This window comes from Colobus angolensis, unplaced genomic scaffold (assembly GCF_000951035.1).
Source record: "Colobus angolensis palliatus isolate OR3802 unplaced genomic scaffold, Cang.pa_1.0 Scaffold18, whole genome shotgun sequence".
Classification (NCBI taxonomy): Eukaryota; Metazoa; Chordata; class Mammalia; order Primates; family Cercopithecidae; genus Colobus; species Colobus angolensis.
Window position 1 is genome coordinate 2,123,237 of NW_012114932.1, and position 10,805 is coordinate 2,134,041.

General features: G+C 57.2%; 1 protein-coding gene across 3 annotated transcripts in view; it reads left to right on the top strand.

Annotated features, from left to right (window-relative positions):
* The first annotated feature begins 537 nt into the window (after positions 1 to 537).
* The window catches only part of MST1R (macrophage stimulating 1 receptor), a 21,116-nt gene continuing 10,848 nt past the window's right edge, over positions 538 to 10,805 (top strand). Inside the window, exons 1-14 of one of the 3 annotated variants that reach the window (XM_011939052.1) lie at positions 538 to 2,039; positions 5,082 to 5,270; positions 5,350 to 5,478; positions 5,626 to 5,796; positions 6,424 to 6,584; positions 6,949 to 7,114; positions 7,223 to 7,359; positions 7,749 to 7,910; positions 8,006 to 8,099; positions 8,231 to 8,440; positions 8,528 to 8,674; positions 8,756 to 8,921; positions 9,088 to 9,189; positions 9,263 to 9,469. In XM_011939052.1, the coding sequence (XP_011794442.1) occupies positions 810 to 2,039; positions 5,082 to 5,270; positions 5,350 to 5,478; positions 5,626 to 5,796; positions 6,424 to 6,584; positions 6,949 to 7,114; positions 7,223 to 7,359; positions 7,749 to 7,910; positions 8,006 to 8,099; positions 8,231 to 8,440; positions 8,528 to 8,674; positions 8,756 to 8,921; positions 9,088 to 9,189; positions 9,263 to 9,469 (3,271 nt within the window). In that variant the 5' untranslated portion in view covers positions 538 to 809. The remainder of the gene's footprint in view (positions 2,040 to 5,081; positions 5,271 to 5,349; positions 5,479 to 5,625; positions 5,797 to 6,423; positions 6,585 to 6,948; positions 7,115 to 7,222; positions 7,360 to 7,748; positions 7,911 to 8,005; positions 8,100 to 8,230; positions 8,441 to 8,527; positions 8,675 to 8,755; positions 8,922 to 9,087; positions 9,190 to 9,262; positions 9,470 to 10,805) is intronic. The other 2 variants (XM_011939053.1, XM_011939054.1) reach the window with 2 other exon arrangements.

Genomic DNA, 10,805 nt, shown 5'->3' on the forward strand with positions numbered 1-10,805 from the left:
GTGCGCGCCATTGCCCTCCAGCCTGGGTCACAGAGCAAAAAAAAAAAAAAAAAAAAAGGAGTCCTTTCCCACAAAGGGTGGCGCCCCATAACATCTCTTGTTAAGTGCCCCACATCTCCCCTCTGGTCTTCCACACAATCCTAGTCTCTGTTCCCCACATGGTGGGCCCCCAGGAGGCCTCTGGGCACCAGCCTCTGAGGGTGTTGCTACTAAGTGCAAACTAGTTCCACCACAAGCAAAGAGCCCATTGTCTTGCCCCCTCTCGCTGCGAACCAGTCGGTAGTGGGGGGATGGGATGGGACGGTTCAGACCGGCTCACCTCTCTCCAGGCCGTACCATGCGCATCCACCCCACGGGCCGCTGAGAAAAAGGCGCCAAGACGCCAAGAGAAGGTACAGGAGCCAGGCTTCCAAGGGCCGGAAGAGTCGGATGGGTGGAGGGCCTGGGCTAGGCCACGCCTCTCTCGCGGCCCCGCCCCCACGGCCTGACCCCGCCCGCCCAGCTCGGCGCCCTCTGGTCGGCTGAGCGCTAAGCGCCAGTGTGCAGCGGCTGCTGGGGCGGCAGGTGAGGCGGCTGGGGCATTGCTGTCCGTGCGTCCGCGGGCGTCAGTTGCTCAGACCCGAGGGCCGGGAAGGGATTTGGGTTTCACAGGAACCTGGGACGGGGGTCTGCTATCTTGGGGCTGTCGGGACCGCCGCTTAAAGTTGGCCCAGTCCAGACCTCGAGTCGGGCCCCCAACCAGGTCCGGGCCCGGGCCCAGGCCCAGCCCCAGGCCCGTAGGGATCCCCTAGGGTCCCCAGTTCGCCTCGATGGAGCTCCTCCCTCCGCTGCCTCAGTCCTTCTTACTGCTGCTGCTGTTGCCTGCCAAGCCCGCGGCGGCCAAGGAATGGCAGTGCCCGCGCACCCCCTACGCGGCCTCTCGAGACTTTAACGTGAAGTACATGGTGCCCAGCTTCTCCGCCGGAGGCCTGGTGCAGGCCATGGTGACCTATGAGGGCGACAGAAATGAGAGTGCTGTGTTTGTAGCCATACGCAATCGCCTGCACGTGCTTGGGCCTGACCTGAAGTCTGTCCAGAGCCTGGCCACGGGCCCTGCTGGGGACCCTGGCTGCCAGACGTGTGCAGCCTGTGGCCCAGGCCCCCACGGCCCTCCCGGTGACACAGACACAAAGGTGCTGGTGCTGGAGCCCGCACTGCCTGCGCTGGTCAGTTGTGGCTCCAGCCTGCAGGGCCGCTGCTTCCTGCATGACCTAGAACCCCAAGGGACAGCCGTGCATCTGGCAGCGCCAGCCTGCCTCTTCTCAGCCCACCATAACCGGCCCGATGACTGCCCCGACTGTGTGGCCAGCCCATTGGGCACCCGTGTGACTGTGGTTGAGCAAGGCCAGGCCTCCTATTTCTACGTGGCATCCTCACTGGACGCAGCTGTGGCTGCCAGCTTCAGCCCACACTCAGTGTCTATCAGGCGTCTCAAGGCCGATGCCTCGGGATTTGCACCGGGCTTTGTGGCGTTGTCAGTGCTGCCCAAGCATCTTGTCTCCTACAGTATTGAATACGTGCACAGCTTCCACACAGGAGCCTTCGTCTACTTCCTGACTGTACAGCCGGCCAGCGTGACAGATGCTTCTGGTGCCCTGCACACACGCCTGGCACGGCTTAGCGCCACTGAGCCAGAGTTGGGTGACTATCGGGAGCTGGTCCTCGACTGCAGATTTGCTCCGAAACGCAGGCGCCGGGGGGCCCCAGAGGGCGGACAGCCCTACCCTGTGCTGCGGGTGGCCCACTCTGCTCCAGTGGGTGCTCAACTTGCCACTGAGCTGAGTATTGCTGAGGGCCAGGAAGTGCTATTTGGGGTCTTTGTGGCTAGCAAGGATAGTGGCCCTGGCGTGGGCCCCAACTCTGTCGTCTGTGCCTTCCCCATTGACCTGCTGGACACATTAATTGATGAAGGTGTGGAGCGCTGTTGTGAATCCCCAGTCCATCCAGGCCTCCGGCGAGGCCTCGACTTCTTCCAGTCACCCAGTTTTTGCCCCAACCCGGTGAGCTGAAAGAAGGGGCCCTTACTTGTGAGCTGCATGCACATGGCTGAACACAGGCTGCTTCCCTTCCATCACTGAGGGGATCTGGGAGGGGGAGGGCAGGCGGAAAGAAGCATTCTCTCTCACCCAGTTCCTAAGTGCTGGGGTGGTGTGAGAAAGCAGCCAGACAAAGGCTACACTGGAGGCTCGGCTCCCAGCCAGGCTGGCCCTTGTGACTACCTCATTTTGCTCTTTCCCCTACCTGCCCATCATGGCCTCTGGTTTTTTAGTTTCCCTGGCTATGTGAGGATGGGGTTACATAACTGTGTCTCTGTTAGCATAGCTCCTGAATGCTGGGTAGAATGATGGGCATTCCCTCCTACTTGTCCACCATCCATATCCTCAGGGACACACGCAGAAAAATAGCGCCCCCCTCGCCCACCACCACCACCACCACCACACACAAATACACAGGGAGATGCTCACAGATTCACAGACTCACAGCTGCTTGCCAACAGTTTAACTTTCCCTTGTTTTGCTCTGCTTTCCAAAGGGGGTGGGACAGGAGTTGTCAGAGAATCTCCCCTTCCTCCACACCCACCCCCATCCTTCTGCCAGCCACCACGTTCCAGGGAGCCTCCTGGGCCTTGGAAGTTGGCAGCTTGTTAGGGAGCCTGCATGTCCTGGGCTTCACTAACCTGTTTGACATGGTTGGGGGTGATTGGGGGGAGTACCCAGCACTCATGGGATGGCAGCTTGGTTCTAGAAGGTTCCAGGAGCCTCACTCTAGTCTTGTGCAAGCTACTATAAACATCAGGGGAAGGCCTAGGAAGCGCTGATTGGAATTGGTCCATCCCAGACTTTTTTTTTTTTTAAACCATATTTGGAGCCCTGCCCCAGGCAGGAAGTCTCAAAGCCCGTGCTGAACTGGGGACTTCTTCCAACAGACTCTATCTAGGCTCTCTCCAGCCATCGTGTAGGCAACAGCAATAAGATTGGACCAAGGAATGGGACCCACAGCTACTGCTCTCATATTCTCTAGCCATCATCCTGTGGCCCTGGGCCAGCTGTGACATTCTCGACAGACTCCTTTCCACTCCTATTGATGCCTCGGAGATGGGAGGAGAACTTACACCCAATGTGAGGTTGGGGGTCTTTAGCCTCCCTCCCTCTGCTGAGTACATCTGGGTTGAGAGGCCTTAGGGTTGGGGACTCTTGTCTGGGCCTGGGCAGGCCTGCCTGGCCGCTTCTCCTTCCCAGTGGGGAGTCAGAACCTCTCCCCAGCTTAGCTAGTGGTCAGTGGGTCAGAAGACACCCAGCACGGCTGGGCAGTGCCAGGCTCCAGAAGGACTAATCTTGGTCCCCGCCCACAGGCTGGCCAGGCCCCCAGGAGGTGTGTGAATCACCCTGTACAGTGTTTGCCTAGCAACTGTGGGCATGCAGCCACTGGGGCAGCACCCACATAGTGGTTGGCCTCAGGAGGCCTGAGGGACTCAGAGCTGGTGCCTGACCTCCATGGGACATTGGACACTTACGTGTTTTCAGGAGCCTGGAGCCCCTACCTAAGCCTGGGAACCTAGAGCTAAGGTCCTGGGGCCTAGGGACAAGCAGGCTAGGGTGTGGGCCTGGCTAAGGTAGGGTTCTATTACCCGTCAGAGCCCCACCTGTCCCTGAGTCATGCTGGAAACACCTGGCAGGCTTCCGGCTTGGGCCAAGCCAAGCCGATTTCCTGCCTCAAGTGAGGACAAAATCCCAGTCCCTACCACCCAAGCTGTAGGCGCAGGGTGTATGGGGTTTCAAGGCAAAGCTCCACATCTACTTTTGCCTCCAGGGCTGCTAATCCGTGCTGAGGTCTCAGGACTGGGTTAAGTCTCTGTGGTCTTATGGAGACTTCAGAGGCTCCTGCTTCAAGGAGTGCCCTCAGGGCTGGTGAGGAGAGTCCTGAGCACCTAGGGCTGGCTACTGAGCCCCGTCTGCACCTCACACTCAGGTCCAACACCGTGAGTTCATACCCTGGTGTCCTGGTTTCCCAGAGCTTCCACAGTCCTGCCCTGGAGCATGACTGCAGCCTCCAAAACACCCCCTTGCTAAGAGCCGGGGAGAGGTTAGTACCCCTTAGCTTCCAGAACTTAGTTCTGGCACCCAGGCTGTAGGGGTTTGGTTTATCCCTTTTGTACCCTGAAGGGGGTTATAGGAAGCAGCCAAGGGTACAGGAAGACCTTTGGAGTCTAGGGAGAAGGACCGTGTTCCCAACCTTGTGCTGGCCAATTAATGCAAGTGGGGAAACCGAAGCCCAGAGGAGACAGGGTTTGCTGAAGTGCACACAGAGAAGCAGAGAAGAGCCAGCAGGGGGCAGGAGAAGACTCTTGTGGAGCTGAGACTTCCAACTTGGCTCCCCTCTTGAGCGTTTATGATGCCTTGGACAAGAGACCTCTTGAGCCTGTTTCCTCATCTGTAAGATGCATGGGGTGAGCCAGCCACGGTGGCTCATGCCTGTAATCCCAGCACTCTGGGAGGCCAAAGTGGGCGGATCACAAGGTCAGGAGTTCGAGACCAGCCTGGCCAACATCATGAAACCCCATCTCCACTAAAAATACAAAAAATTAGCCAGGGGTGGTGGCGAGCACCTATAATCCCAGCTACTCCGGAGGCTGAGGCAGGAGAATCACTTGAACCCGGGAGGTGGAGGTTACAGTGAGCCAAGATCATGCCACTGCACTCCAGCCCCGGCAACAATGTGAGACACTGGCTCAAAAAAAAAAAAAAAAGATGTACGGGGTGGTTGTGAGGATGGAATGGGGGTAACTCACCATCAGGATGGACATGGCAGGGTGGAGCAGGGAGAATGGGGAGTGGGCCTTCCAGCCTGGGCCTGCTGCCTGCCCTTGCTACACTGAGCCCTGTGGGGGCAATGCGAGATGGTAACCGGCAGGCCCAGGGCCTTCTCCAGTCAGGCCAGGTGAGGGGTGAGAGTGTTGGGCTGCTGTGGCCACTGACAAAGGCCCCAGAGGGTAGGGGCACAGGGCTGAACCCTGACTCGTTCCCTTCCCTGACTTTTCCCAGCCTGGCCTGGAGGCCCCCAGCCCCAACACCAGCTGCCGCCACTTCCCTTTGCTGGTCAGTAGCAGCTTCTCACGTGTGGACCTATTCAACGGGCTGTTGGGAACAGTAGAGGTCACTGCATTGTATGTGACACGCCTTGACAACGTCACAGTGGCGCACATGGGCACAGCGGATGGGCGTATCCTGCAGGTGGGTCCTCATCCCCACAGCCCCCTGGCCCTAGGTCTTTGTCTCCATCCCCATTTTGCTCACATCTGACCTGTCCTAGGTGGAGCTGGCCAGGTCACTCAACTACTTGCTGTATGTGTCCAACTTCTCACTGGGTGACAGTGGGCAGCCCGTGCAGCGGGATGTCAGTCGCCTTGGGGACCACCTACTCTTCGCCTCTGGAGACCAGGTGAGGTGGGCAGGGGCAGGGCCTGGGACCAGGGTTGTGGGATCACAGACTGTCCATCCAATCCAGGGAGGCATTGACATACAGGAGGGTCTATAGGGCCCAATCTCCCCCTCCAGGTGCCCATAGTCACCTGTCTTCTACCCCCAGGTTTTCCAGGTGCCTATCCAAGGCCCTGGCTGCCGCCACTTCCTCACCTGTGGGCGTTGCCTAAGGGCACAGCGTTTCATGGGCTGTGGCTGGTGTGGGAACATGTGTGGCCGGCAGAAGGAGTGTCCTGGCTCCTGGCAACAGGACCACTGTCCGCCTAAGCTTACTGAGGTATGGCTTCCCTGGCAGGGCACAGGTAAGAGTGGGACAGGCTGGGCCTGGGGTGGTGGTCAGCAAGTCTTGATCACAATCTTTCTCAGGTCTGGGAGTGTCCTTCATATCTACAAGGAGGGCATTCTTTTTTTTTTTTTTTTTTTTTGAGGCGGAGTCTCGCTCTGTCGCCCGGACTGGAGTGCAGTGGCTGGATCTCAGCTCACTGCAAGCTCCGCCTCCCGGGTTTACACCATTCTCCTGCCTCAGCCTCCGGAGTAGCTGGGACTACAGGCGCCCGCCACCTCGCCCGGCTAGTTTTTGTATTTTTAGTAGAGACGGGGTTTCACCGTGTTAGCCAGGATGGTCTCGATCTCCTGACCTCGTGATCCGCCCGTCTCGGCCTCCCAAAGTGCTGGGATTACAGGCGTGAGCCACCGCGCCTGGCTAAGGAGGGCATTCTTGTCAGAGGGGATGACACATGCAAAGACTGGGAGGCAGGAAAGTGCTTGAATGAGGACTAGCAAGTGACTCCAAATGGCTGGAGCATGGGGCAGGCAAGGGGTATGGCAGGAGACTTTGGGGAAGCAGGTGGGGCTGAGAGAGCCCAACCCCACATGAGGACTCAGGCTGTTTTCCCCATTTCAGTTCCACCCCCACAGTGGACCTTTAAGGGGCAGTACAAGGCTGACCCTGTGTGGCTCCAACTTCTACCTGCACCCTTCTGGTCTGGTGCCTGAGGGAACCCATCAGATCACTGTGGGCCAAAGTCCCTGCCGGCTACTGCCCAAGGACAGCTCAAAACTCAGGTACAGTCTGGTCCCTCCCCTCTCTTTCCCTGAAGGGAGCAACCAAGCAGCCCCTTCCCCATGAGAGCCTGTTCTCTGCTTATCAGAGGCAAGGGGGGATGGGGGAAGCTGCAGTGGTTCTGACTGTTTTGTGTCTCAGGAGATGTCTCTGTCCCTTTTTGAGCTTTTATGTGCCCTTCCTGTCTGTTCACTCATGGACCAGCCAAGGTTGATCTCTGCCCCGCCAGAACCTTCCTTCCCTGGAAGGAGGCATGGGTGGAGAAACGCCATTCTCTGGCTCAGAGGAGCCCTGTGGCTTGTGGCAGGCATGCAGCTAGGCCTGTGTAATTCCTGGCTGACCTCAGGGGTTCCCCTGGTGCCCCAGACCAGTGGCCCGGAAAGACTTTGTAGAGGAGTTTGAGTGTGAACTGGAACCCTTGGGCACCCAAGCAGTGGGGCCTACCAACGTCAGCCTCACCGTGACTAACATGCCACCGGGCAAGCACTTCCGGATAGACGGCACCTCCATGCTCAGAGGCTTCTTTTTCATGGTGAGGTCACCTTGCCCTGTCTGTGCCCTTGGCCAGTGCATGGTACGGGAAGGGAGGGGCTTGGAGTGGACGACCTGTTCCACCTAAGCCACCCCTATGTCCTTTTAGGAGCCAGTGCTGATAGCAGTGCAACCCCTCTTTGGCCCACGGGCAGGAGGCACCTGTCTCACTCTTGAAGGCCAGAGTCTGTCTGTAGGCACCAGCCGGGCTGTGCTGGTCAATGGGACTGAGTGTCTGCTAGCACGGTAAGTACCACCAGGCAGGCATGGAAGGCCACAGGGTTCTATCCAGGTGGAGACCTGGACTCTGTCAGGGTGGAGGGAAGAGTGCTCGTTACATGATCAGTGTAGTGTGGAGAACAGGTCCAGGAAGAAAAGACTACTGCCCTCTTCAGCCCAGAGGCAAGAGAGCCCATCACAGAGTCGAGTGGCTCCAGCCAAGGCTGTGGGGAACTTGTTCCCTCCTTACCCTCTTGGAGTGTCTTCCTGGGACCACCTTATCTTCAGACAGACCATGGAGTGGGGCAGGTGGGAGAGATAACAGACGAACTGGGAGAGGGCCACAGACCCCTGGAGGAAGTGGGCCCGGCCATCACAAAGGGAGTAGCCCTGAGCCCAATCTCTTGTGCCTGCAGGGTCAGTGAAGGGCAGCTTTTATGTGCCACACCCCCTGGAGCCATGGTGGCCAGTGTCCCCCTTAGCCTGCAGGTGGGGGGTACCCAGGTACCTGGTTCCTGGACCTTCCACTACAGAGAAGACCCTGTCGTGCTAAGCATCAGCCCCAACTGTGGCTACATGTAAGCGCCACCTCTTTGCCCACTCTGGCCTCTGGGGAATGAGAGAGCCAGCCTTGGAGAACACCCAAAGCCTACCACCCTGCCCTCTTCCACAGCAACTCCCACATCACCATCTATGGCCAGCATCTAACTTCAGCATGGCACTTAGTGCTGTCATTCCATGATGGGCTTAGGGCAGTGGAGAGCAGGGTGAGTGAGTGCTGGCCAGGAGGGAGGAAGGCTGGATGAGTTCCCTGAGCTGCAGCCCAACCTTGTGCTGGGCTGAGGAGAGGAGGAATCACAGGTGGGGTTCCTAGCTAATCACCTATTTGTCCCAGCAGTGTGAGAGGCAGCTTCCAGAGCAGCAGTTGTGCCGCCTGCCTGAATATGTGGTCCAAGACCCCCAGGGATGGGTGGCAGGAAATCTGAGTGCCTGGGGGGATGGAGCTGCTGGCTTTACACTGCCTGGCTTTCGCTTCCTAACCCCACCCCATCCACCCAGTGCCAACCTAATTCCACTGAAGCCTGAGGAGCATGCCATTAAGTTTGAGGTAAGTGTAAGGGATAGGGGCAGGGACAGTTGGGGATCTGAAAGTAGGGGCCAGCCTACTGGCTGGTCCTCATGACCCTCTCTGCAGTATATTGGGCTGGGCGCTGTGACTAACTGCGTGGGTGTCAACGTGACCGTGGGTGGTGAGAGCTGCCAGCACGAGTTCCAGGGGGACATGGTTGTCTGCCCCCTGCCCCCATCCCTGCAGCTTGGCAAGGATGGTGCCCCACTGCAGGTAGGCAGCCCAGCCTGGACCTCCCTGGGAAACACGGGCAGAGGGCCTGCAGGCTGGGCCTGAGTTGCCACCTGTTCTCAGGTCTGCGTGGATGGTGAATGTCGCATCCTGGGTAGAGTGGTGTGGCCAGGGCCAGATGGGGTCCCGCAGAGCACACTCCTTGGTATCCTGCTGCCTTTGCTGCTGCTTGTGGCCGCATTGGCCACTGCACTGGTCTTCAGCTACTGGTGGCAGAGGAAGCAGCTAGGTGAGTTCTCTGCTCCTACCTTTATTCAGCCCCTACCCCCAACCAATGGCATCTTCAAGTCCCTACATCCTCTCTCTGCCCAGGACTTAGGGATCTAAGTCCTCCCCAGAGAGGTTGGCCCCTAGGAACTTGGAAAGCCAGGCCACCAGGGATTCTCTTTCCACAGTTCTTCCTCCCAACCTGGATGACCTGGCATCCCTGGACCAGACTGCTGGAGCCACACCCCTGCCTATTCTCTACTCGGGCTCTGACTACAGAAGTGGCCTTGGTGAGATAGTGGAGGCACGAGAAGCTAAAGCCACCCCCTCTCCCTACAAGCTCCTCACTCCCTCTCCCCACAGCACGCCCTGCCACTGATGGTCTGGATTCCACCACTTGTGTCCATGGAGCATCCTTCTCCAATAGTGAAGATGAATCCTGTGTTCCACTGCTGCGGAAAGAGTCCATCCAGCTAAGGGACCTGGACTCTGCGCTCTTGGCTGAGGTCAAGGATGTGCTGATTCCCCATGAGCGAGTGGTCACCCACAGTGACCGAGTCATTGGCAAAGGTGTGGGGGCCAGGTGGGGCTGGGGCAGAGATGGAGTCTCAAGATGACATACGCTAGACCAGGCACAGTGGCTCACGCCTGTAATCCCAGCACTTTGGGAGGCCGAGGCAGGCAGATCACGAGGTCAGGAGATCGAGACCGTCCTGGCTAACACGGTGAAACCCTGTCTCTACTAAAAATACAAAAAAAATTAGCCAGCCATGGTGACAGGCACCTGTAGTCCCAGCTACTCGGGAGGCTCAGGCAGGAGAATAGCGTGAACCCGGGAAGCGGAGCTTGCAGTGAGCCAAGATTGCGCCACTGCACTCCAGCCTGGGCGACAGAGCGAGACTCCGTCTCAAAAAAAAAAAAAAAAAAAAAATGACACAGGCTAAAGGGACAGTTGGACCAGATTTTGCTCTAACCTTCTCACCAACCTGTGTGACCTTGGTTATATCACTTAACCTCTCTGAGCCTCCATTTGCTCATCTGTAAAATGGGGATGAGAAAAGTTCTGTCGTCAGTGAGTTCTGGTGTGGATCACTCAGGCACATTGTAGCCTCTGCCATCATGTGGCTGCTGTTTATTTTTGGTTTTATTTATGGTTTTGTTTTTGAGACAGGGTATCACTCTGTTACCCAGGCTGGAGTGCAAGGACACAATCATGGCTCACTGCAGCCTCGACCTCCCCAGGCTCAGGTGATCCTCCTGCCTCAGCCTCCTGAATAGCTGGGACTAAAAGCATGCACCACCATGCCTGGCTAATTTTTTGTTTGTCTTTTGTAGAGATGGGCCTCAAATCATATTGTCCAGGCTGGCCGCGAACTCCTGGACTCAAACAATCTGCCTGCCTAACCTTCTCAAAGTGCTGGGATTACAGGCATGAGCCACCAAACCCAGCCTGTTTTATTATATTTATTTTATTTTATTTTTATTTTTATTCTATTTTTTTATTATTATTATTCTGAGACAGAATTTCACTCTTATTGCCCAGGCTGGAGTACAATGGCATGATCTCGGCTCACTGCAACCTCCTCCTCCTAGGTTCAAGCAATTCTCCTGTCTCAGCTTCCTGAGTAGCTGGGATTACAGGTGCCTGCCACAACACTTGGCTAATTTTTGGTATTTTTGGTAGAGACAGGATTTCACCATGTTGGCCAGGCTGGTCTTGAACTCCTGACTTCAGGTGATCCGCCTGCCTCAGCCTCCCAAAGTGCTGGGATTACAGGCATGAGCCACCACCCCAGACTATTTTATTTTCCTTATTCTTTTTCTTTTTTTTTTTGAGACGGAGTCTCGCTCTTTTGCCCACACTGGAGTGCAGTGGCGCTATCTCGGCTCGCTGCAAGCTCTGCCT